Source organism: Dermatophagoides pteronyssinus, unplaced genomic scaffold (assembly GCF_027571235.1).
Source record: "Dermatophagoides pteronyssinus isolate colony J.1.1.1.1 unplaced genomic scaffold, Derpt_VIB-CSIC_2022.12 sq0003, whole genome shotgun sequence".
Lineage (NCBI taxonomy): Eukaryota > Metazoa > Arthropoda > Arachnida > Sarcoptiformes > Pyroglyphidae > Dermatophagoides > Dermatophagoides pteronyssinus.
In genome coordinates this window covers 522965-550757 of record NW_027461527.1, presented here as the reverse complement: position 1 = coordinate 550757, position 27793 = coordinate 522965, and the positions used below count along the sequence as shown (strand labels likewise).

Below are 27793 nucleotides of genomic sequence, written 5' to 3'. Positions count from 1 at the left end.
ATTATTCAACTTAAAAGCTTATAATGTGAATCAGTAGCCATTCTATTCAAACAACAATTTTTCTGTTTTGTTTTCTCAAAAAAAACCGGATATTTTAGGTAAAATCAATGATCAAATCATCATGTCAAATGTTTTCTTCTTCTTTTTCATTCATTTGATTCATTTCTACCCTATGGAATTCTATCCGAAAAAAATCATTGTCAATCGTATTTCGATTTTCACATGGTTTTGTGATCAAGTGATAATGTTTAAATTGATTGAAAACGAATGTTGATGGGTTACCGGATATCATTGATAATTTATACAATTTTAAAATGATAATCATGATGATGATGATGATGATGATAGGCTTTTTAACCATGCATGTTTTTCTTTTCAAAAATAAATGATCGAATTTCATTTGATTTTTCTTTCAATCTTCGTCTTCCTATTCGGTTTAAAATGAAAGAAAAACCACCACCAATTTTAATGAATTATTTCATGGAAGCCAGTTTTGTTTTTCATTTGAAAAAACAAGCTTTTGATGATCATTTCGTGACATATTTGAGCTCTCTCTCTCATTCTCTATCTCACTTTTACTTTCTTATCTAATAAAATAATAATGTTTGTTTGCTTTCTGATTAGCCAGTTCGTCCGGTTCGTGTGTGTTTCTATATTACACACATTACAGGTTTGTATACAAGACAACAACAACAACAACAAAAAATTTATTATCTCCAAAAACATCATTAATTCATTTCCAGGTTGTTTTTTTCTTCTTGTTGTTCTTGTTCTCTTACTAATTGGCTATCGAAAAAAAATGATGAAATGATCATCATCATCATAATGGATCTTGTTTGCCAATTGGACATTTTCATTTTAGTTTTTTTTTGCGAAAAAGATTCGATATATCGATTATATCGATTATTTGGAATCAAGGAAATGAACTGCAAAAAAAAACGGATTATCAAATGAATTTAATTGAAATCAACACAAACAACAAAAAAAACAATTAATAATGTTTCAGGCCGAATCAATATCCAAAAATCAAAGAAAATTTTGATTTTTGATTTTTCAGGATTCGATTTGACAAACAATAAACTCATCATTGATTCATTCATCAATCATCATCATCATATCGATAATGAATGATTTATTTATAGATTTTTGTTGTTGTTGTTGTTGCTTTAAGATAATATTGCCCATTGGCATTGCATCTTAATTTTTTTTTCGTGTGTAAATTGGATCAATCATTATCATCATCATCAAACGATAATCTATATTATTACTCAATGGAATTTCAGCCAAAAACATACCGCTACTCATCTAACCAATTAGCAATTTCAAATGTTCAATGATTTTTTTCCCCTTTTCTTCCGAAAAAAACTGCAGTATTATTGGTGGTCCCACCATTGATATTTAATATGAAATAGCCGATGGGCAGAAAACCAAACAAAAAACCGAAATAGATCCCGAAAAAAAGCCCATAGGAATGTGAATGAATCAATCAATAGAAGAGGGGAAACAAAACAAAACAAAAAAAAATTGAAATTCAAAAGAATCAAAAGCTAATCGTCATTAATTGGGGAAAAAAATGAATAAAAAACAACTCTATTTCAACATTGGAAAATGAAAGAAAAATACCACCATCACCACCACCAATATTATTATAGCTATAGGGCTCCATTACAGAAGAAAAAGAAAACAATTTTGATTTTGGATTTAATGATGTAAATACAGCAGCAACAACATCAACATCAAAAAATCATGATAATTGATCTGAATCTGATTTGGAAGTTTACTTTCAAATACGCAAATGTTCAAATGGATCATTGTGTGGTTGTGATGATGATGATGTTTTTTTTTTTTTTTGATTGTGAATGCCATTCATCAACACAAAAAAACAAAAATCGAATCCATCAATTCACATCATATATGATGATGGACGGGAAAAAAAAGATTTTTATCTTTTATCATTATCATTGTAATTAATCGAATTATCAGCATTTTGAATGGATGGTTGTTTTTTTTGTAAATTTGTTTGCTACATTCGATTTAATCCAAAAATCTTGTTGTGTCACTTTTTGTTGTTGTTGTTGTTGTTTTTGTTTCATTGATATGGATCAGGTAATTGTCTTGTTGATCGTTTGATGATGACGATGATGATGATAATCGTTGAATCCTTGATGTGAAATATAGGGCGACCATAAGGCAATCTCGTCCTAAACATTATTACTAGTTCGTTATAAAAGTTAATTACCAAATAACATGTTTTTATTTCAACCCTTTTTCTATCGAAATAATAATAATATTGTCCATTTTGGATGCCTTGCGAATATAGTGCAATTCGATTTATTTATTAAAACTTGGTTGGAAAATTAATTACTTTTTTTTTCTCTATTGTTTTAGATTGTAATTAATGCCATTAGGCATAAATATGGCCTTTTTTAACCTTGTATATCTCTTGGGTCGATATGGTATTCTAAACAACAACAAAAAATGAAATGAAATGAATGCTTCATTAAGTCTAAATAGTCGAATAATGAGCTTGAACAAAAAAAGAATTGAATGGCCTTGATTTAAAATCAGAATTTGTAATATTTTTTCATTTACATTCCTGCATTTGTTTTGTTTTTGTTTTGAAAGTAGTGTAAAAATATCGACGCTTCAAGCAAAATTGGCAGGCGAATAAATTGAAAATGAAAATTTCATTCAATTTAATTCGATTAGTTTAAACAAAAAAGTTTTCGCTGATTCAAAACATTGAATCTGTCAATGAAAAATAATGAATGAAATGAAATGGATCCGGTGATGTCAATCAATCAATCAATTACAATGATCTAGGTCATTCATATCGAAATATTTGTTTCACCATAATAATGATGAGGTCAAAGTGTAAATGCGATGATCACGATTATATTATGATTTAATAAGATCATACCACACACAAACTTTGATTGACCATCGTTTGATGAATATGCGGATATTCATCATTTGAAAATAAAAGTAGAATTTTTGTTTTGCAATTTCAACATCAGATGGCAATAGTTGCTGTAATGGCTAATAAGAAATTTTATTTTATTTTTTTAAAAAATAAATGTTTTTTTTTGAAAATTATAAGCTCAAATTTGAATAATAATAATATAATAATAAATGTAAATGTATGCACTATTTGAATCATTAATAATCAACTAAAATCGTTGTGTTCGTGGTTTTTTATTACGATTTAATTTCAAATTAAATAATGTTTCAATAGGAATATCACCAAATACACTGTTTGATGTATTCGAAATTGGTTTGGATGGTAGTGGTGACATCTGTTGACGATAATTTAATGATGATCCTGATGCCATCAAAATTGGTGGTCCATTGGTCGCAGAATTGGATGTTGTCTGTCCTGTGGATGATTGTTGGCCAAATTGTTCGTTAAGAATGGCATACAATTGATTATTAGCATTATAATCTTGTCCATAATCACGATTCATTCGAATTAGTTTAATAGCATTGTTTGAATGCATTGGAACCATCATATCTCGATGACGATAACCATTTGATGGTTGAGTATTAGCCATTAAATTACCATTATCATTGGCACCTAAATCAACTATACGATTATTGTATCGTGATTGCGGTGGTGAACGTTGAATCTGTTGATTTGATGAAGCATAAGACATGGCAGGAGGAGATCCATTCATACCAGAATGTTGCATTGATCCTGATTGTTCGGATCGTTCATCTTTTGAAACGATTGTATGAATTTCTTCAAGTACTGGACGAATTTCTTGCGTTAGTCGACGATATGGTTGAATAATTTCACGTACTTCTTGAATAACTGGTCGCATAACTGCATGTACAACACGATGTGGTTCATCAACTGAATTGGTTCTTTCAACTTCAACAGGTTTACGTGGTGTATGTACTTGACGTACCATCATTGGACTTGATTGAGTATGAAAAATTACTTTGACCGGTTGTTCCGAACCATCAACATTTACAACCGAAGGTTCAACTGGTTGATTTTCAATAACCATTGGTTTTACTTCGTATGATCTTTTCGATGATATTGCCGTTGAATATATTGGTGCACGATGTGACATAATACTATTCTCTTCATATAATTCTTCTTGATTCATACCTGATCCTTGATAATTATGTGAAACAATATTTTCATTTTGTGGTAATAATTGAAATATATAATCCGATGTTGATGATGAACTACCGGGTATATTCGATGTTGATGGTGTTTGAAGATGACGATGTTGTTGTTGTTGTTGACGATGAATAGATTGTCCCAAATTTGAATTAATATTACCATTATTTGATGATGAAATACCTGATGATAAAGTTGAATGAATAATTGAATTAGTTGTTGGTGATGTTTTAAAAACACCACCATAAAGAATTGATGGATCAAGAATTTCGGTTGAATGATTGTCAAGAATTGTATTGGCGGCAGTCAATGCATTCGATGTAGATGATGAACTGGACAACAACGAAGACGATGGTGACGAGGATGCTGATGATGATAACGGTTTTGATGAACTCGATAATGATGATGAAGATGACGACGAAGTTGATGGTCGCATAGATTCTAATTGTATTTGTACGGTTGCCATTAATAAATTTATTTGAATAAAAAAAATTATCAAACAAATGATTGATGATTGTAATACGTAACGAATCATTTTTTTTTTTGTTCTTTCGATTGAAAAATTTGATTTATCGATTTATCGAATTGATAGAAAAAAAACGTCACAAATACACAGAGACACACACACAGTGACAGAGACAGAGATATGTCAATCGGGTTAATGATTGATAGATGATGATGATGATGATGATGAATTATTATTATGGTTGGTGTGTTTGATCAAATTGAATCAATTTATATATGTACGGTTTGTAAACGAATGAAAAACACAATAGGCCAAAAAAAATGTTAAAGAACAGTGAAAGTGAAACAGTTTGTGTGAGATTGCGACCGAGAGAGAGTAAGAGAAAAGAAATTTTAAAATACTCACCACACGAATGGATTATTGAAAACGAAAAATGAATGAATGAAAAAGAAAAAGAAAATTAAATTAATTGTCATAATCGACGAATAGACAATATGGATTTCGGTCGTTCACATCATCATCATCATGTGTGTCATCAAACTGGATTTAAAAATCCTTTAATGCCCATATAATCATAAGGCGATTATTTAATCCAGGAACCAAAAAAACTAAAACGAAAAAAAAAATTTTAATATTTTCAAAAAAAAATTGCGACAATTTCTTTTGTTTTCATCCATACTGACCTGTCATCCTTTTGGTGATTTTAATTTGGAAATTTTTTTTTCATATAAGAATCAAGTCAAACAAACTATCCCCCCCACCATCTAACAAAACCATCAAGACCGGAATTATCTCATCATCATCATATGATGATGATTATAATAACGATTATTTAAAGCGAGCATCAATTTGTTGGCCATAAACAAAAATATGAAACAAACATAATGGATAATAATTTGTTATCGATTTGAATTTGACTTAAAATATCATCAAAGAGAAAAATGGATTGCAACGATTTTTCTTTTTTTGTTATTCATTCAGGGAAAGAAAAAATAATGATAATGGTAATGGTTGGTCATCGATTGATTGATTGATTGATTGATTGATTATGTGTTTTGTATTGACCATTTATGTGTTGCTTGCTTGTTTGACATACAAAACACACACACAAACAAACAAACAAACAAAATCCATCCAAATCGATTCTTTCAATTCGAATCGAATGAAAATCATATCAAATATGCATCACGTGTTTATGATAAACAAAATTGATGCATTTTAGCATCATCATCATCTAAAAGATAATTGGACCAATTGGAATTATGGATTCGACCATCATTTTACCTTATAGTGATATTCGATGATCAGCAATCATTCTTCGTTTTTTACAATTTCTTTATTCATTTTTTTTCTCCAAAATAATAATAATATTCATTGAATGTCCGCATCACCAACGACGATTGTCAGTCGATTAAATTTCCAAAAAAAATTGGACACTACAGGAACAGCTACAGAAAACAAAATTACAGGCATCAAAATAGCTTCCGCATTAAAAATATTATTAGTTGCCACACTTTTTGCGTGCACGGTAACGAAAAGAAATAACCAGAACATTTTTTTTTCATTCATTCATTCATTCATTCACACCATTTTTTTTATTATTATTTCGTCACAATTATGATGAGTTTTTCAATTTTTTTTTCTCTGAGAATCGATTGATTGATTTTCGTTTTAAATCCTCAAAACACGTTTTAATTTAGAAATGTATCCAGGTTTTTTTTCCCCTTAATCCATTCATATAAGACGGAATTCTCATCCAGGAAATTGAAATAAAATCTTTTTTCATTTCTTTTTGTTTGTTTGTTTGTTTAAAAAGTAGATCCATGGATTTTTGAGAAAGAAAGAAAAATTATGAAAAACATTGAAGTTCAAGTTGATTTTTTATTAAGATCATTTTTTGTTTGTTTGTCGCTGTAGATTAAGTTCAAATTGAATCTCTTTTTTGAATTATTTTCTTCTTTCTTTTTCCAAGTTGAAATCCCAAAAGTCAAAAAAAGTGATCGATATGATTCAATCAATACAAGACAAGAAAAGAAAAACCAATTATAATCTAATCATTATCCTGAAACATTGAAACCGATAGAAAGAGAGAGAGAAACAGAGACCATATTGAGAATGAATTGAAATGACAATCAAAAAAAGATAAACGATTTTACAAACAAAGTCTAATCAACTTTTGTCTAATCTCAATCATCATTAAAACTACCCAAACATTGTCTATTTATATGAACAATTCATATATATAATTATCATATTCACTAGACAGAGAAGAAAAAGATGAAATTTTTTTTTCATTTTAAATTAAAATATTAATTAATTATTGGGTTTTTTAATAACTTTTTATATAAAAATGATAAAATGAATGAATGAATACATTTGTGAATTATAATGATTATGATGATTTAAAAGGGTTGTTGTTGAAGATGAGAATAATACCATAAAATACTATTGGATTAATAAAAAGTGAGATTTAAAAAAAACAGTTATTTAAAAAAAAATCAAGAAAAAAAAATACAACGATGATGATGATGATGTAGAAATAGTCGAAGAAGAAGAAAAAAAAATATCAGAAAATCCCGGATAGATATATGGCCATAATTTGTGTTTGTTTTTCTTTATGTAAATAATATTTTTTTTTGCATCGATTTAATCGGTTGGTCATCATTATCATCATCATTTTTTTTTTTTTTTGGTATGTGAATGAAAAAATAGACATCATGTATTGTTGTCTCTATAAGATTGAATGAAAATGATTTTCAAAATGACAAAAATTTTTTCTGCTGTTGTTGTTGAAATAGAGAAAAATGTAAGTGGACGACAATATATGTTGATGATGTTTTTTATCCGGATATTGGGTTTATGTTTTTCATATTTTATTTTTCGTTTAGTGATGGACAATTGTTGATTTGTACGCTTCCTTCTTGTTTGTTTTTATTTTATTTGTTTGTTTGTTTGTTTACATTTATTCATTCCGTCTGCATTGGTTCCTGGTATAATTTTACTACCATTTTTTCGATCCTTTTCCTTTACCTAAACGATCTTTATGAATACGTTGTTGTGTATCAGCTTGTTTAGCAACTACAGTACGAATTTCTTCAAGAACTGGCCTTATTTCTTGTGTAACACGTCTATATGGTTGAATTATTTCAATAACTTCCTGTATAATAGGTCTAACTAATTGATGTAATACACGTTGTGGTTTTTCTTCAGTTCTGGTTGTTTCAACTTCATTATATGGTATTGGTGTATGTACTTGTTTAACATTTACTTTAGCCGATGATGAACGAAATACAATTTGTATTGGTTGTTCATCCGGTACTACATCAATAATTTGTGGTTCTAATGTTTGTGATGTTGGTTCAATTGGTCCATATTGTTGTTGTTGTTGTTGTTGTTCAGGATATTGTTCCATTTGATCTGATCCTTTATAATCCATCATTGGTCTCATTTCGAATGTTCGTTTTGATTCATATGATGATGATGTTAATTGATTGGCTGGTGATGATGGTATATAATTTGTTGATCCAATCATATTATTACCATAATTATCACTACCAAATCCACCATATGGTCGTATTGTATTTTTAAGCTGTCCATATGATGGCATTGGTAAAAAATCATAAATCGATTGTGATTGTGCTTGTTGATGGCCATGATTTTTACCTTTGATCGATGTCGAATCGGTAATCTGTTGTTGTTGTTGTTGTTGCTGTTCAATTTCTTGTTTTGGTTTGTTTTCTTTATCCAATTCTTGATTGGTAATTGCATGTCGTTGTGATGATGATTGTTGTTTCACTGCTTTCCGGTTATATTTACGTATCGCTAAAATACTATTTCCATCTTGTTGCATTTCTTTATAACCTCTTTTTTTAGATGGATATTTACGTAATATTTCCTGATGTTCAGATATTTGTCCATTAATTTGATCGATTATACGACGATTATTAAATGATGGTTGTGGTTGATGACCATCATCTAATTGTTTTTGATCATGATTGTTGTTGTTATTTTCATTATTATTGTTTTCTTGTATTGGTGATTGTGTTGGTTGTGGTGGAAGTGGTAATTGAGGCTGTTCTTTATCCGGATCACCAGCCATTGGTGCAATTAATTGATACAATTCTTTAGCACCAAATTCAGGAATATATTTGTTTGTTGTAGCTGGATTGCTATAATGACTAAAACTTCTATGTCCAATTGGGTTTGTTTCCGATGTAGACAAGATTGCCGTTGTTGATTCATTTGATGTTGGCGTTGCATATGATGATCGACGTCTTATTGATCGTGGTTGCATAACTGATTTACCTAACATATACAATGATTCAGGTAAACGAATTTGATCACCTAGATTAGTTTGTTTTGAAATTGAATCCAATGATGATCGTAATTCTTGATATGCTTTTTTTGGATCAGTTGGTGCACCAATAATTTTTTGCCATATAAATTGTTCAAGAACACGATTTGTTTCTGCATCATTACCTTCGGTTAATGGTGGTGGAACGGCAAAAGCTTGCGAAAATGAACCAGGTAATAAAACGGCAATCACTACCGTCGATAATAACTAGTAGACCAGATATGTGGATTAAGAAAATATATACATGAGTGGGTGGAGAAAGGGTTGGAAACAAGCAAAAAAAAAAAGTTTAATTTTGGTTTGATGAAATAAGTAATCAACGAAAGGGAAAAAAACTTACCCGATACATAATGCCCAAAACGTATAATTAATAATTAAAATGTTTGAACCGATGAAAAAAAATAATTCAAAGATTAACACGAATGTAGTCACACGGATTCGATCAAAACACACAAATCAACAATCAATCGAGGTTTTATATCCCTGGAAATTATTGATATCTTGAATTTTCTCTCAAATAAAATCAACTTTTTTGTTTTGTTTTGTTTTTAATTTTATCAAACTCTTTGATTTGTCTCTGTTTGGTGTGATTAGGTCTATTGGCTGGCCAACAAAAAAAAACAAAGCCAAACACACAAACACAATTCAAACACGTTCACAATGACAATTATAAGAGATTTGATTAGTTCAATGAAGAAAAAGAAAAAGAAAAGATTTATTAGTGACCAGGATGTTTATGAAAAAAGACAAACACACACACACACATATACACAAACACAATGGTTGGTATGTTTCAGTTGGTTTCAAAGGGTTTAAAAATAAATCCTTTTTTTTCGGATAAAAAACCAATCGATTTTCGTTTGTTTGACGATTCGGTTGATGATTTTTGATTTAGAAATGAAACATTTTTTAAATAAACAATTCACATTTGGTGACAATATTTGGCAAGGTGTTGAATGTTTGGCTACTATTTTTTTTGTCGCTTTCTTTCTTTTGCTCAAATTATCATCTGTAGTGTGGTATGGAAAAATTCAAAATGAACATAAGGTTGTATCATCTTCGAACGTCAACGAATTAAGTGCATGGCATGGTTTGCATTAAAGAAGAAAAGATATGAAGAAAAAGAAGAGAAATCCAATATTGCATGGATGTTTTCTTCTATTATTATTATGGTTGTTGATGATGATTGAAGAGAACAACAACAACAACGACAACGAAAACATCAACGGTTGTTGTTTTCAAATCCTGAATCGATGTTTATTATGTGATGTGATTTGATGTGAAACAAAAAAAAAATAAAGATTCTCTTTCTTTTCAATCTTGCACTTTCACTTTTTATTTTGTTGTTTTTCTCACACCAAAATGAATGAAAATACTACCAATCTAATAATCATTTTTCGACCAATTGGGCCAGAAAATGAATCTCTGTGTTGACAATCGGAACATTTTTTTTTCGTTCGTTCATAATGTAATTTGGTTCGAGTTTTTTTTTGCCCAATTTTGGATTAACCAACTGATCATCATCAACGACGAAAAAAAGTGTCCCACACACACACACACAACATAATGTGACACATCTTTGAAATAATAATAATAATGGCCAAAAAAACCGAATGATGATGATGATGGATATAGCACAATATATATCGTCTATTTGTCATTTAGCTGACGATGATCATCATCATCAAAGATGATGATAGCTTGACTGATGTTTGATGGTGATGATGATGGTGATGATTGTGGCAAACCGATTCGATCCAAACAACAGGCTGCCTGTTTTTTATTTTTTACTTTCACCGATGATGATCTCATTCTATCATCATCATCATCATCATCATACGGTATGATCACATCATCATTATTATTTTTGGACATCATCGCCTCGATACTATAGTTGTTGTTGTTGTCAGCTTTTTTTTTCTTATTTTCGTTTTCGATTGTTTTGATCATCATCATCATTTTCATTCGAACGAATTGTCAATTTTGATTTCGAATTATTTTGAATTCGGGCGTTGTTGTTTTTCGACAACAAACAAAAAAAAATTACAATTTCGATGTTCCACCTTGGGTTTTTCTTTAAAAAACAAAAATTTCGGTAGTTTTTCATCAAAAAAAAAAATCGATTAATGTGTGTTTATCATCATCATCATCATCAATAATGGTGATGATCATCATCATTGTATGATTCCATCATGATCATGGCATTAATTTTTTTCTTTTGATTATCATTTAAAACATGGTCATCGTGATTGAATTTAAGAAAGAAAAAAGCTGTTAATGATGATGATGATGAGGATGATGATAGTTCAATGTGTCGTTTTCAAAAATATCAATCCACAAGATTAAGAAATTGGAGATGTCTCCATGTGAATTGCCATATACAACAACCACAACAACAACAACAATAATAATCCTGTAGACCTGCGATGATAGTCGTCGAGGTCATCACGAATTTGACCAAAAAACAAAAAAAATTGGCCAATATACGTGATCAGGCAACAAGAAGCTGTATAACCCAATCTAATAATCAATAATTAATTGGATTTTCTTCCTCCCCCTCTCGCTTCCCTCCCCCACTCGGTTTTATCAAATGATGAGCCACAAAGTCGCGTGCTAAAAATCCATAAAATTCAAATTTTTTTTTTGGTTCATTATTCGAGACAACTAATTATATTAATTATTTTAACGCTTTTTTGTTTCTTTCATTCTTTCTTCATAAAAAAATGATGATGATAACGATAGTCACCGATGATTGTCACCATCATCATGATCATCATGTAGGATTGTGGCACACGTTTCTATAATTATTTCTTTTGCTTTTTTGTAACAGGTTATAATCATCTAATGATAAATGGACACACGAATGATGATGATAATTTTGTCTACGCTGTTGTATAATGACTTAACTTTTTTTTCTACGAAAAAAAAATTACGTGTTAAGGAAGAAATTGTACAATCTGTGTTATTCATTCAATTAATTCTCACCTCATTATAATAATTTTTGATCTTCAATTTTTGCCAATCTGATCTGATCGATAATTGGTGGCAATAACTGTATTCGATTTCTGTTTTCTACTGACCGCCTTCATCATCAATTATTTTGAAGAAGATGATACAAGCAAATCCAAATAAAATTGATTATTCACATCATCAATACAGCTCTAATTATACATCATCATTGGATATCAATTTTCAACAAAAAAAAATCATAAAATTATCAATTGAATTGATGATGGATTACACTTGTTAACGGGGAGATTGAGTAAGAGAAAGGAAAGAAAAGAAAAGAAAATCCCAAAACCGGATAATTGAATTAGATTGATTCACGTGATCTTATCCATGGATGGATGAATATAGTCGATTAGGTTGATTTTTGTCTTTTCCTTTTTTTTGATGTGATATCGGTGATGATTTGAATAATGATGATGAGGATAATACCATGATGGATGGAAAAGTTATCATCATCATCATCATCATGTCATCAGGTAATCAGACAAATATAACAATATTGTGATGCTAATACTCGATATTTTTTTCTCCTACTTTTTCTTGACATATTTTTGTCTTCATATTATCGTTTATTTGTAGATAATTTCATCTCAATGATGCCAAGCGATACGATTCTACTTTAAAAAAGTCTTCAATTTGGTCGAAATTTTGTTTCCTTTCTTTTCATCTAATTACGGACATAATACTACTATCACACTAGCAAATCGCTCAAAGTTTTCAACGAACATTCTGATCATTTCAAGTTTTTTGTTGAATTAAGCTTCAAAACATTTAAATTTGGCGCGATTTATTATAATTCTTTTTTGGGTTAAAAATTGTTTAAAAAAACGCCATCTATTGATCGAGCTAATCAACCTTTATTGATAATATAATCCAAGATCATTGTTACTTAATCCAATTTTAAAGCTTAATCAATTTGGTTTCGAAAACAAATCTTAATCAATAATAGATTATAGCAGATAAAGATTGATAAAGAATTTTTAATTATTATGAATTTTTTGATTATAATTAACAAAATTTTACGATATTTATGAACAGATATGAACGGCGTGTTTATTTGGCGTACTCTGCGCTTTTTCACTGTGCTTCTTATGTGGATGAGTTTTTTTTTTTTTTTTTTTTTTTTTGGTGAGTGGCGATTTGTCTGTCGGGCATTTATTGTCTTTGATGATTGTTTGTAATAAATGTATTGCTATTTAATATATTTTTCTTCTGGATTTATTTATATTTTTCTTTTAGAAAAAAAAATCTTGGCTTATGTCATTGATTCATATGATTTTTTTTTTGAGCTGATTAAAATTTAAGAATTTGATCTTTTTGTCGAAATAGAAATCGAATTGTAATTAAGAAGATTTTGATTTTTTTCTTAGAAAATAGAAAACAATTGTAAAAATCAACAAATCATATGATCCATTAATTTATTGGATCATGAATTCGGCAGGCTCTCGATAATTGTTATCATTTAATTAAAAACAACAACAACAAACAATCACGAAAAAACGAATGCCAAAGTGATTGCTATCATCGAAATTTGTAACCTTTTTTAAACACCAACAAACAACAACGAATCATTAAACATCATACACATGTCGACATCGAATTATATTGGTGGAGGACCACCGATGCCACCATTACAATCATCACAACAACAGCCGGATATTGTTTCTTCAAGTCTGATTACTTCACAACAACAACAACAACAACCGGCCACATTGGATCAGAATCTTGAACGGCTATTCTCTTTTAGTATAATCGAAACTAAAGACGATTATGAAGAAGTAAGTCGTTCAAAAGTTAGTCGATATTTTTGATTTTAATTATTATTATTTTTTTCTCTATTCAAAATAGAAAATGTGTCGCAATTATAAATTTGTGCAAGAACAAATGCAAGGTAGATCGGAACATCAGATACATGAAGAGTTAACACGAATGAGTCGTGAAAGTGTCACATATTCGGAGGAAATTACTCTCGGTTTGATTGTGTCGATGTTGGTCGACAATAGCAATGATAATTCTCATCGGGTATGTATTATGATTATTGCCTATATATCAAAATTCAATATTATAACATTATTCGATATTCTTTAGCTATTCCTTACTATCATATTGTCAAATCGTGATGGTGGAAATTTACTTTGTAACTATATTAACCAAATTACTACAGAAAGATTTACACGTCTTCATGAACATGCTCGCCATCGTTTACTATTATTGTGCAAAGAATTGCTCAAAAGTTCAATACATAATATTGAGACCATATTTTATAATCTGATGCGAAATATTTTGCCAAGTGATATGACTCAACGAAATTTAATTTTAGCCGAAAATATTTTAAACATTCTAATTGAACATCGACTTTGTTATGATAACAATATACCTTTAATGCAATACGCACTTGTCAAATATCTTCGATTGATTGTCGATCTGATGCCATCTTCAAGGCTTTTAATGAAGGCTGTAAAATATTGTCATTGTCTTCTAACTGAACGTTTCATCGATTTTATTGGCATTGGAAGAGATTTAATTCGATTGTTGCAACAAGTTTGTAGAATATCAGAATTTGAACAGCTTTGGAAAACGATGCTCAACAATCCATCAAGTCTATCACCAAAATTCAATCTAATGCAAGTACTACGAACAAGAACGCATCGTCGTTTTTTACGGCTTCTCGTTACATTCGAAATGGAAAGAAAATTAAACTATCTTATTTCACAAGTTCGTTTTGGATCACAGCGTCGATATCAGGAATGGTTTCAACGAGCATATTTAAATACACCAGATAATCAAATGATACGCACTGATCTGATACGATTCATATGCAATTCAATACATCCAAGCAATGAAGAGATTGCCATGGGTATGGTGCCACGATGGGCTATTATTGGCTGGATTCTTAATTCTTGTCCACAAAATTTATCGTTACCATGGTCACGTTTGGCTTTGTTTTACGATTGGCTTCTGTTTGATATACAAGATTCTACCAACAACATGATAATGGACCTCGAACCTGGAGTGCTAGTCATGTACTTTTCACTTAAAAATCATCCTGGCCTCACAGCCGCTTTATTAGATTTTCTATGTCGGGTAAGCAATATTTACAAATAGAATTAAGAGCAATTTTTATCAATATTGTACATTGTAGATATCAGGAGAATTCTGTCCACCACTAGCTGCACAAATCAAAATGGGAATTCGAAATTCTTTTTTTCCATCTTCTGGACAAACGTGTCACCACTTCATTGGCTTTCATGTTTGATCCGACCAAAATTGAGCTGCATTTGCGACAATTGATTACGAAAACTTTTCCAGAAATTCAAAATTTTTCTGATCTACAACAACAGCAATTAATGTTTCAGCAACCATTGCCCAATCAACCTCAATCTTCATCATTACAGGGTCCGGGATCGGCTGGAATCAATGGCCATCATTATATGGCCGGCAGCAATCAGGTTAGTAAATGTTTACAGTGTAAAATATTCAAGTGAATGTGTGAATGGGATCGATTTTAGAATAGTTTTAGTTAGTTAAGTTGAAATGCCGATGATGACAATGTCATGATCTTCTCCTATTGTTGTTGTCATGATCTGATCTTGTCTTAGATTGGCTCAACTTCGACACTTGATGTCACTAATAGCGATTGGCCACTTACCACTAGTACGATTTCCTCATACATAACGCCTTCTTCCTGTCCGATCTTCACTCCTACTACTGCTGTTACTTGTTCTATTTCCGCTTCAACTACTTCTTATATTTCAACTTATTCTACTGCTTGTTGCCAATCGACTACATTAACTACTGTCGCTAAAAATACGGCAACCAATTCTAGTCAGTTTGAATCATCGATGATGATGGCTACATCTTCGGGATCGGTTCGCTTATTATCGAATAATTCTAAATCATCGGTAGTCACTGTGGTCACAGCGGGTTCACATCCGATGATCGATCCGAAAACCCATTCGCTACTAACCACGACTACGATCCATCCACAGATTAATCCTATACTCACTAATATTAAACCGATCAATGTTATCACCAAACAGATATCCACACCAGGACCCATCGACCATTTCCCGCCGCAAACGCTTCAACAACAGATGCCTACAATCATGTATTCGCAACAACAGCAATCGCAAATGCCTATGGTCATGGGACAGGCATCTACTTCTAAGTTTAGTGATGATGAGGATGAATCTAATAATGATTCCAGTGATACAAACCCAAAAATTGCCTCAAATAATTCAGCCATTGGTTCGAAACCACCAGCCACCAAAAAGATGAAAAAAACGAATAGCTTTTCGGGCACCACTGGTGTTGTTTCAAAGCCAATAATAGCAGCAGCTAAAAAGATTCCATCTGGTGCCATGGCATTGAACAAAAATAATGGCTCCATCAATTCGATTGGTGGTCAAGCAATTTCCTCCTCATCACCCTCTTCTTCTTCTTCGTCATCATCTTCGACTCCTACATCGACCATTATATCTATGAATAATTCAACCGAATACATAGCAAACATATTAAATTCGACTGTGATGTCATCATCCACCTCACCATCCCCATCTCCAATTTCATCATCATCAGGTTCAACAATTGTTGTGCCCAATCAAATGAGCCACAATGGACCACAACAATCGCAACAGTTACACATTGGACAACAAATGCTGGGAAATCCAGTATCAGTCATTATGTCACCTTCTGCATCGTCGATGAATTCCTCATTGATGATGGCACATCATTTACAAAATCCAAAAATTGCATCGCCTTCAGCAGCCGAAACTCAGATGTTTTCGAATTCTAATAACTCCAATGGCAATGATTCAAACATTCAGATTAAGCCAGAAGTAGTAACCATAATTGATGAATCAAACAGCAGTGATGATGTTACTCTGATCGATTCATCCGTTTATTCTTCGTCCATCAGTCACCATCAGAGTCCTTACATTGAACATCAATTAGATTATAATTATCCTGACTCATCAGCACCATTAGATGAAAGATTGTCTTACAGTCTATCACCACAAGAAATGCAAGAACAGATCAACCAAATTCATTTAGAACCAATCAAATCTATACTTCAGCGTTTCTATGATGCCAGGTAAATACATTATTGACACAAACATCATATTTTAATCAATTCTTTTATTTTGTCAGGAACCGTACCGATCAATGTACACAGATGGAAGAACTGGTCAAAAAATTGACTCAGTCATCTTCCACCGTTGATGAAGATGAAGAATCACCAATCGCCGACATTATACCCAATCTGACAATCATCTTGTCGGCCATACTCGACGAAGATATGAGTCAGAAACGTTTTCCCGATTATTATCTGCATTCATATACGAATTGGTACCAACCAGATCAACGAGCATTGAAAGCATCAATTGATGGGCCATTGTTTGTCATGTTTGCCGCTTTGGTCAGATGTTATCGTGAAAAAGAGAAGCCCAAGAACAATTGTAGTGACAACGCTGATAAAGACGATGATGATAATAATGAAAGTAATAGCGGTGGACATAATGTGATTCAACTTAAACAGCTATTGGCCGAAATGGCAACAAACAACGTTAGGATAGGATTTTTATTATTGCATTATCTGGTTGTTACGGGTAATACATTTGATCAAATGGCAGTATACCGTGATCTGGTTCGTTGCATGTCTAAGGATTTATCGACCGCATTGATCGCCGATCTGGAAACGGCTACCTGGCATGATCTGTATATATTTTTCTACCTAATACCGGCTGTGATGAAATCATTTCCTGCCATTATGGTGGGCAATCTTGATCTTATCCGAATGATACTCGAATTCGGTGATTATAATTCCGTTCAATACCTGGTCATTCTTATTCAACGTGATCAATTGCGGTTGTGCAAAAAGGATTCTCTTTCGGTCATTATCTGTATGTTATTATTGATTAATTTATTCACTGTCATTAATTTCTTTCTACAATTTGTCTTTGTTAGCATTGGCCAATCAATTCGATCATATACAACAACATTTACTTTGGGATTTGTTAGATGCTCATGACTTTTCTCCTGATGTCTATCTAAATTCTTTATCCAAGTTGGATTCAAATAATGGTAGCTATTGTTTTATTGATTTCTTGATGTTTTTAATGCTCATTTAATTTATACAGAGGTTCTATGCGGATTGAATAGTCATCTAGTTCAAATATTCAAACGTGAAATGCCCACCAATCAATATCTGAAACAGTTGATGGCTCGTGATCATCATAAGCTGAACGATGCCTGTTTTGTGATTAGCATACTGTTGTACTGGGCAAAACGATGGGAAGATAAATTGGGTGAAGTGATTGGCACCTATGTTTCTTCGATCATTAGCTCTCCCAATAAACGCAACAAAAGGTAAAGCTTATCCTAATTAATCCAGTTAGTTCTAATAATTCTTTTTCTGTTTAGGATGTTGAACAATGTCTCGAAAAGCAAAATGAACACCACAGCCAACATTGAACAGTTGCTGTTCTATCTGGATGAAATGCGACGAACATTCGCCAGCAATAAAGATGTTGATTGTAGGATTTTAATTCTTGTTTTAATTCATTATCTGATCTTTGTTTTATTATCATTTAGTTTTCAACCAGGATGCATTGATAGCCATGTTGGTTCAATTGAAGCAGATCTGTACAAGTCAACAAAAAACCAAGTAAATTTATCCATTTGAAACATAATATCGGATTTAATTTATTCTTTTTTATCATTAGATATGCTGATCTTTTCACTAATGTGCCTTGCGATGATAACGATAATGGTAACAGTAATAATGGTAAGAATGCTAGCTCATCATGTTCCTCATCTAATGCATCACAATCAGGATCACAAAGGAAAACAAACAGCTCGAATTCAACGACAACAGGAACTAAGAAAACTTCAAACAAAAAAACATCAAATCAAAATACGACTGCCAATAATTCCGATACGGAATCCGATTCTTCAGAGGTTAGTTGTCAATTGATTAGAATTATTTCAACTATCGATTGTATAATTATAGGAGGATGTACCACAAAGGACCATATCAAAATCAATGCTTCGGAATAAAAAACGTAGACTACCGGTTGGATTTGACAGCGATTGATCATTTTTTTCTTCTGAACACATCATCCAGTTTGTAAATATATTACTGTACTACACCCATCACACATGGATCGATTATGCCTTTTTTCAACCAAAATTGGTTTTTTTACGGTCACCGCATGAATTTTGTCTCATTTGTGCATATATGCGATTATATAATATTTTTTTTGTTGTAAATATGTTAAAATCATCATTATTAACAAATATTGAAAATTTAAGATCATTGTCCTCGAAAAAAAAATGTTTAGCGCCGAATTAGTTTAACTAGATTTGAATGTGAAATTTAAAAAAAATGAAATAAAAAATGTTTTGACGAGCCATTCGGTTTGTTACCATGGTGACCACTTTTTGTTTGTTTGAATTTGTGTATGTTTAGTGATGAATTGAATTTTGATTGTTCATTTGGTTGTTGAACATGGATCCATTATGTTATGCAATGTCATTGTATCGACGTCGTTATTATGATCGATGTATGGAAATTTGTAATGAACAAATTGAACAGAATCCAAAAAATCAGGTTTGTACCATATGTTGGCATGGTAATTATCCATTCTGATCTATAACGGTAATCGATAGCTTTTCTGGTGTTTGAAACTTCGATGTTTGACCGAACAAACTTATGTTGATGATCTGGAAGCCGATGAAGATGGTATAGCAGAAACATTGATGGATGAAACACGAATAGCCGAAACAGCTCGTCCAGGAACATCGCTTCGAACAGCTACACCTACATCGTTAGCGCGACAATCCACATCACAAGCGATTCGACCCGTCACACAATCTGGTCGACCATTGAGCGGAATGATTAGACCTGGTACGAATAGTATAGGGCCAAATCAATCATTGGAATCTGCTTTATCTGCACCACGTACTGGCTATTCTGCTAGACCGATGACCACAGCTTCAGGGCGTCATGCTCGTCTTGGTACAGCATCGATGATTGCTTTACAGGAAAGTGGTGGCGAATTTCTCAACGTAGAACGTTTGAATATAGACAAATACTCAAAAATGGCACCAATGGCTCGTGCACTTTTTGAATACATTTTCCATAATCAATGTAATTTTAGGATAGCTTTACAGTTAGCTTTGAAGACCAATGTAGAAATGGCTAAAATGAATTGGTGGTGGAAGGTGAGTAAATTTAGTTAAATTTATAGCATTATTCTTACCTCGATGGTTTGATCCTAATAAATAGGCTCAGATCGGTAAATGTTATTACAAACTAGCATTACTTCGTGATTCAGAAGAATATTTTCGTGATGCGCTACAACATTATGAAGTGGCTGTCGATGTTTATATTTGGTTAGGAAAAGTATACATTCGAATGGATCAACCACTTAAAGCATTGGATCTATATCGACAAGGTTTGGAAAAGCATCCTAATGAAACACTATTGCTAAGATATGCTGCAAGAATACATGAATCGATGAATGAAATGGATGAATCAATCGGATTGTATCGATCAATATTGAATTATAATGCAATCGATATCGAAGCCATTGCTTCGATTGCTATGAATGAATTTTACAGTGATCAACCAGAGATTGCATTACGTTATTATCGACGATTATTACAGATGGGAATATTTAAATCGGAAATCTACAATAATATCGCCCTTTGTTGTTTCTATTCACAACAATACGATATGGTAGTAACTTGTTTTGAACGAGCTCTTATGTTTGCTGAAACTGATGAAATGATTGCAGATATTTGGTATAATATTGGTCATGTAGCACTTGGTTCTGGCGATAGACAATTGGCTCTTTATTGTTTTCGATTAGCATCATCATCTAATAATGATCATGCTGAAGCATATAATAATCTAGGTGTTTTAGAAATAACGAAAGGAATTGGAACTTCTGGTGGTCATAATTATCAACAACCAAATACAACAATCACAACAACTACAGCCAATGTTCAACAGGCTAAATCTTATTTTCAATCATCGGCTAATGTTGGATCATATTTGTAAGTAGTACTTGCTTTTTTGTTTGTTGTTGATTAATTAATTAAATCAATGTTTTTTTTCAATTATAGATATGAACCACATTATAATTTAGCTTTATTAGCAGAAAATTCTGGCCATTTTGATCTTAGCTATGAATATGTACAAAAATCATTAAATCTATATCCAGATCATTATGCATCAAAAGAGCTAAAAAATCGAGTATGGAAACTTTACGAAGCTGTTTGATGATGTTTGTGAAACCAAAGAAGAAAAAAATTCATTGGAAAAACGGTTTCAATTTTGGCTGATCGATGGCCACCTGTTGATTGTGTTTGACTATAAGGCAAATGAAAAAAAATAATCGTGGTCTACAGAATCAATCAATTCTCACTGTCACACACACATACACAACTAGTCGAACCAGTCGATTATGCTAAAATCATTCAAGTTTTCAAGTTTTACCAATAAATCTTTTTTTCCATTTATTCACATAACTGAGTTGAAATTGTAGAAAATGAAAGATAGGCTAGCCAAATCATATTCAATGATAGGAATAATTAATGAATCAATCAGTCAGTAATTAGCTAGACAGAGCCTAACCGATGAAATGATTTCAGTCAACTAACTCAATGATCATTTTCATATCAGTCATCACAATCTTATGTGTAGCCAAAAAAAATAAACTAGAATATCGAATTCGATGTGTGTGGCAACGAAAATTTCATCGAAAATTGGTCACAAATTGGCCAATCCACAATTTATCCATTGATGAGGGTAACCAAACATTGTTGGCCATTTTATATGATGACAATCAAGATCCCGGATTCAACAAAAAGAAAAGAAAAGATGGACATGGTTATATGACCGATTCGTTGATAACAAATTTTACAACTCAACACATGGCCATGGTAAACAGGTCTAGTGATGACAATCGATGTCTATAGTAGACAATAATATATACCTTTGTCCATTGACCAGGTCGAGACAATACGACGATTGTTGATTGACATTTCATAGCCTCTGTTCAATTTTTTTTGTTTAATGATTTCAATAACAATTTATGAGCTTGATTGATCCAAATTGATCGATAAAAAAAACTGTTCATGTGTGTTTGTATGTTAATTGAATCGAGGTGACAAGGGTGGGTTCGTCAAGTATATATTCGAAAAAATAACTTTATTTCAACGAATATATAAATGTGATTATCTGAATTGTCTAAGTTCAACATTGACTTGACATTGATTGAGTGCCACTTTTATTCACATTTTGGTCGTCAAATGACGGATTGTCAGGCAGACAACAACAACAACAAAAAAAACGATACACATTCTTGATTCGCATCTTTAAGTCGATTCGATCTTTTTTTTGTACTGCAGATAAACAAAAATACTTTTAAAAAAAACCAATTGGTCATTTGATATTGTCATTAAAAAAAATTTGGTTAACACGTTCGCTACCAGCGCTTGAGAAACAAATCAATTTTTAAAAAGCAATTTTTAAAACCGACGTATATTTGCAAAAGTAATTATATAAGGAATATTAAAAAAATAAAAAGTTTGAATCTAAATGATAAATATCATTTAATTAGATTTTATTTATTTATTTACAAAATCAACACTCTGCCAAGAAGGCACTTGTGTCGAACAATAACGAATAAAGAAAAAAGAAACAAACAAACAAAATTACAATTTAAGATTAGAATAACTTTTACAAATATTATTAAAAATTGAGAAATTATTTCTACAAAAAAAATAAATTCATTTGCACTATTGAGATTATGATTATTTAAATTATAAAATTGACGGAATACATAACGCTGAAAATCCATCATTCACACGATAGAGGATAGCCCCCTTTTTGATGAAATGATCAGGATTTGAAGCAATACAATCAAGTATAATACTATCCTTTTCTTGTTCCGATTGCCAGTCAAACGATTCAATTAAACAAATTCGTAATAAAGCATCCGCAACAACATTGCTGTTGCCTTCAATATGTTCGATTTTGAAATCATATTCTTGCAATTTCAATGCCATACGGCCTAGTTTGTTTGTTAAATTTCGCTTCCCGGTGCTTGTTCTACAAGTATCACAAGAAAAGAAGGTATCTTTTCGCACCTTTCTAGCGCTACAGATACGGCATCTAAGTCTTTTTGGCATTTTTTTATTTGGAAAGTGATTTTGTTCAGTTTTATTGATGAATGGGATCACTTTTCTTATCTCGTGAAATGCCTAATAATTGTTTTGCAATAGCATTTCTGAACTCTAAGTATGTCATTTTAGTGGAATAAGTTTGGTTGTACAACCAATAAGAATTCCAAATCGCTATATCCATTATATGAAAAAAAACAGTATTCAATACGCTTTTTCTCTTTTTTGGTGGTTCCATAAAAATGGCAAAAATTATATTCTGTGGAGAGATATACACACTTTATCAATATTTTATTTTATTTTTTACTTCATATTTATTTACTTACATCAAATTTACTTGTAATATAAAAAAAATATGAGAATTTGTAATGAACTGAAGAAATAATAAACAACCACTCGTTTGAGTCGGCAAGCATAAATGTAAAATCGAAAACGACGCAAATTTGCTTAAAATGTAAAATCGAAAACGACATACATTTGCGTCGGTGGGCTCGAAATAAAGAACTCAAACGACGCATGTATATGCGTCGCCGGTAGTGAACGTGTTAAACGTATTTTATGAACAAATTGCTGGTGGCCAATGTAACTAAAACGGGTCAAGTTTAACCAAAAATGCTTATTATCATTAGAAAATAGATCAAAAAATAAATAAATGAATGGAGAAATAAAAAAAATTAAAGGAAAAAAATATTTGACAAATCAAATGTGAATGAATGAATGAATCGTATACCCTTTTTTTGTCTTCATGTTTTTATTATTATTATTATCATTTAAAATGGTTAAATGGACATAGGGGCAAGTCTAGTTTCGATCTTTTTTTTTTTTTTGTTAACATTCATTCATTTGTAGCATATCAAATAAGCAGATGATAAGTGAAAATGTATTTTTCTTTTTCATTGAAAAAAAAGTTATTCAAAGTTATTTGTTACCCCAAAATTCACAATCTATTTCTATTCAAAATTCATGTTTCAATTAGCCATTGTTATTCGCATTTCATTTCATTTCATTTTTGTGTGGATAATATTCATTCGATTTGAACACATTTTTAATGTAAAATGAGAGGGGATGGACGGCAAACGGGTCAAACATACAATCTGCCTTTTTTTTACACAACTTACCGGTTATGGTTCAATACACTACTATTATTATAAACACACATATAGACAGGTAAAAAAAAACACCCAATAAAGTCAAAAAAAACTATTCAAGTGCAATCATTACTTTACACACCACTTTATCACACTTTTTTTTTGTTGGTTATCCCATAAAAAAGCTAAATAAAATCATCATCATGGCTCCATATACACTAATAAAGTATGAGCCGGTTGCAATCCTTCATTGATTCTTTAAATCTTATAAATCTTTATTGATCAATGCAAAAAAAAAAATCTGGTGAGAAACTGTAAACATATGACACATTCCATTGGTCTTTCTAACTCTAATGTACATCTTTCGTCACAAATTTTTCCTTTTTTTCTGGTATAGACGAATAAATCATCATCATCGGCCATATTTATAATGCCAATCACTATATATAATGTTACTTTACTTATTGGACAAAAGGTGAAAGTTTATGAGAGGTCATTGAGTCGACAAGCAGCAGCTTGTAAATAACTATTAACGATAACGAAAGATGACGACCGTCGACCACAATTTCTATAGGTCAAATGGCGACAATCAAATGACAACTTGTTGTCGGTTGTGATTTTGATCGGTGGTGGTTCAGGTCATACTTGAATTTTGGTGAACTACTTTACTGATACTATTTATTTATATATTGATTTGAGGACCAGAGGTCAAAGCAATAGGATCGATTGAATAGTTGACATCATCATAGCATGCCCAATGACACAAATGGTAACACCTGTCCCGTTAGATGATATAGTCAAAAGTACAAAAAAAAAGTAATCACACATCAATTCGTTTTTCTTCGCTTGGCCATTTATTCGGTTCAGGAGAGGATCACGCGATCATCATCAAGCTCTAGTTTCGTTTGTTATTGGCATCCGTGTTCGATATTATTTATGGCTTATGAAATATAGGAATTTTATTTATTTTTTCAGTGAAAATCTGTTCGTACTGTGATTGTTTGTAAAGTTATTATAAATGATCTGAGAAAGAAAAAAAAACAGGCCCTAATAAAATTATCGAATAAATGTTAAAGTAAATCAAGAGAGAAAAAGTTTTTAAAATAAGAAAAATTTCACTGTCAATCTGTGAAATTGTGTTGGAAATCAAAACCCCTCACCTCAAATATAAAGGTATATGACATGCAACAATATTATATTTTTGTTAGTCAATAATGGAACAACATTTAGTTTGGGCCATAAATCATAACATTTATGATTTAGAAATAAAAAAGAAAAAAAACTATGAATAAACAATCCAAATCATGTTTGATTGTGTTAAACACATTCGGGAAGAAAAAAAAATCCGGTCACCAAATAATTGGGCAAAGAATCAGACTCTGCAGAAAAAAAATGTGTTTGATCATTGTCGTCATCATCGACAAAAAATAACTAAAACAACATTTTTTGACAAGCAAACAAACAAACAAACAAACAGAAAACATGTGTTCCAGAAAATAACATTCGATTCTATTTTCACACATAACCAATGATATTTGTGTCAATAGAATCGAATGGGTTCACACTTTGTTATTTTTCTTTTCCAACCATGTCGGCCGACTGGATTATTATTATTATTATAATGATTTTTTTTTGAAGTTTCTTATAATAATCATTACCATTATTATCATCAATTCAATATAATAAGAGTTTCCCGTATACAATATGTTTTCAATCGTGTCAAATTTTTTTTTTTTTTTTGATCATTTAGTTGGACACGTTTTTTTGTTGTTGTTGCTTTACACCAGCACGTTTTTAACCCGCTAATAAGGAGCGGTGGCGGCAATCCTTTCCATTTTTTTTCTTCTTTCTTTCTTCATAATAACTGGGCTATACAATTAGTTAAATACGATGATGATGATGATTATGATTATAATGATGAACAAGGTGTTGTTGTCCATGAAACCATATCATCACGATTATGAAGGCGAGAATGATAATAATAATATAATTTTAGATCAATGTCATGGCTGGTGATAGCTATAATCTGATGGTCAATCATGATGATCATAATTCCGTTTCAGTGGTCATCAACAACAACAACAACTGTAAACTAATAGATAAGGAACAAGATTAATAGGCTATAAACACATTTGTTGTTTGTGTGTTATTTCAAATAGTTTGAGGCTGATATGTTGATCAACAAACACAACAGATGATAATTGGCTACACCAGATATAAATAATGGTGTGCATCTGCATGATTGCACACCGATATTGTACGAAAGATTTTCTTTTCTTTTCCTTACTTCGACAATCTGTTTTCTTCAATCTTTGGATATATTCTGTTTATTCATTCAATAAAATATTCCATTCAGTCCATTAAGTTTTCAGACAAAGTCTAGGTTTTACCAAAAAAAAATTTCAATTCGAATTCAATTCAAATTTGTTGAAGCAGAAATCTTTTATTTAATACATATTTCTTTGACATTCCAACCGAATGAAGCGAAAATACATCCATAGTGAAGGTTTCTTCTTACCAAAAAAAAAAAGAAAAAACACTTTCTCGCAACAAATCATCAAACAACAATGTGAATATAAATTGTAAATAAAATGTCATATATGAAACACAAGAAACAAAACAAAAACCGAATACCCGTAATATGGTCGAATAATTTTGAAATAATCATGATAAACCCAATGTGAATGAATGGATATGAATTTTGGTGTGAATTGAATTTGTTGTTGTGTGGAATAAATAAATAAAATCAATGAAACCAATTCACCAAATCAACTATGTAACCATGAAAAAAAACTTATGATCGGTAGCTATACCATTCATGTCAACCAAAAAGCAATCGATACAATCGATTGATATTTATATGAAACGCTAAGTGTTTCACATATGTTTTTTTATTTCTCCTTCAATCCAAAAAAAATATTATCCTAAACCAATTTTTGGTTAAGCAAAAAGAAGAAAAAAAAATTTATCAACAACAAACAAACAATCAAACAACAACGATCAAAATGGTTGATTGTATATCGGGGACCAAACAAATAAGCAAAAAAAAAAAACGGGGGCCCTATCAACAAAACAACAACAACAATATTGTAATACAATAGGCAAAATAAAATGCTATTTTATCAATAATAATAATAACAACAACAAATGAAAATGTTTCCACAACTGGTGGTTGGTTGGTTGGGTATATTTACAAAATATTTTTGTTTTTTGTTTGAGAAGAAAAAAAAACCATTTATTTCCTCTCTTAGTTAACTAAAAATAGGCCCTTATATCGTTATTTGATTCGTTAATATTAACAACACTACTTGGATAAAATCTTAATACTGAATACGTTTTTTACGTCCGAATGATGATTATGATGATGGTTAAAATGGAGTGTAGGACATGTGTTGATTAAATGTCATTCAATGATTGATCAATAGGAAAAAAATAATAATAATCAAAATCATCAACAACAGTTTGCCCCATCAACAAATTTTTTTTCGGTATCGATTGATTCAAAAATATTATTGGATTATTGTTGTGATTGAGTGAGTGAGTGTGTGTTATATTGG

General features: G+C 31.3%; 4 protein-coding genes and 2 long non-coding RNA genes across 7 annotated transcripts; 2 read left to right on the top strand and 4 right to left on the bottom strand.

The window, feature by feature from the left end:
* Positions 1-3085: 3085 nt before the first annotated feature.
* LOC113791258 (uncharacterized) lies at positions 3086-4703 on the bottom strand. The gene has a single exon (XM_027341008.2). It carries the CDS (start codon positions 4662-4664, stop codon positions 3171-3173), a length of 1494 nt encoding a protein of 497 aa, XP_027196809.2. The 5' UTR covers positions 4665-4703; the 3' UTR covers positions 3086-3170.
* A 2275-nt stretch (positions 4704-6978) lies between these two features.
* LOC113791244 (uncharacterized) lies at positions 6979-10244 on the bottom strand. 2 transcript variants are annotated; one of them, XM_075825062.1, is made up of 3 exons: positions 9712-10244; positions 9290-9552; positions 6979-9156 (listed from the first exon to the last, which is right to left on the bottom strand). In XM_075825062.1, the coding sequence occupies exons 2-3, from the start codon at positions 9296-9298 to the stop codon at positions 7597-7599; spliced, it is 1569 nt and encodes a 522-aa protein (XP_075681177.1). In that variant the 5' UTR covers positions 9299-9552; positions 9712-10244; the 3' UTR covers positions 6979-7596. The 2 variants fall into 2 exon arrangements, with proteins under 2 accessions (XP_075681177.1, XP_027196791.2); XM_027340990.2 differs by having other exon boundaries at positions 9290-10244.
* A 2945-nt stretch (positions 10245-13189) lies between these two features.
* IntS3 (integrator complex subunit 3) lies at positions 13190-19391 on the top strand. Its single transcript, XM_027340980.2, is given in 14 exon segments — positions 13190-13736; positions 13807-13980; positions 14047-15042; positions 15101-15160; positions 15162-15407; positions 15999-17050; positions 17107-17858; positions 17923-18039; positions 18096-18324; positions 18379-18491; positions 18550-18622; positions 18681-18742; positions 18791-18915; positions 18968-19391. Coding segments are annotated over 14 exon segments (4275 nt in total). The 5' UTR covers positions 13190-13544; the 3' UTR covers positions 19052-19391.
* On the bottom strand, positions 19195-20356 carry LOC142646419 (uncharacterized). The gene is made up of 2 exons (XR_012845997.1): positions 20220-20356; positions 19195-20158 (listed from the first exon to the last, which is right to left on the bottom strand). It is a non-coding gene; the product is annotated as an uncharacterized LOC142646419 (long non-coding RNA).
* BBS8 (tetratricopeptide repeat protein 8) lies at positions 19457-21492 on the top strand. The gene is made up of 4 exons (XM_027340981.2): positions 19457-19567; positions 19627-20181; positions 20246-21018; positions 21088-21492. The coding sequence occupies exons 1-4, from the start codon at positions 19466-19468 to the stop codon at positions 21242-21244; spliced, it is 1587 nt and encodes a 528-aa protein (XP_027196782.2). The 5' UTR covers positions 19457-19465; the 3' UTR covers positions 21245-21492.
* Positions 21493-23175: 1683 nt separating this feature from the next.
* LOC142644830 (uncharacterized) lies at positions 23176-27134 on the bottom strand. The gene is made up of 3 exons (XR_012845998.1): positions 24267-27134; positions 23475-23763; positions 23176-23407 (listed from the first exon to the last, which is right to left on the bottom strand). It is a non-coding gene; the product is annotated as an uncharacterized LOC142644830 (long non-coding RNA).
* Between the last annotated feature and the right edge of the window lie 659 nt (positions 27135-27793).

Excerpts from the sequence above, each read along its gene's own strand:
- BBS8 (XM_027340981.2), top strand. The coding sequence starts at position 19,466 with ATGGATCCATTATGTTATGCAATGTCATTGTATCGACGTCGTTATTAT. Across the intron at positions 20,182-20,245 it reads AAATGAATTGGTGGTGGAAG|GCTCAGATCGGTAAATGTTA; the intron begins GTGAGTAAATTT and ends CCTAATAAATAG. Across the intron at positions 21,019-21,087 it reads GCTAATGTTGGATCATATTT|ATATGAACCACATTATAATT; the intron begins GTAAGTAGTACT and ends TTTCAATTATAG.
- LOC113791258 (XM_027341008.2), bottom strand. The coding sequence starts at position 4,664 with ATGATTCGTTACGTATTACAATCATCAATCATTTGTTTGATAATTTTT.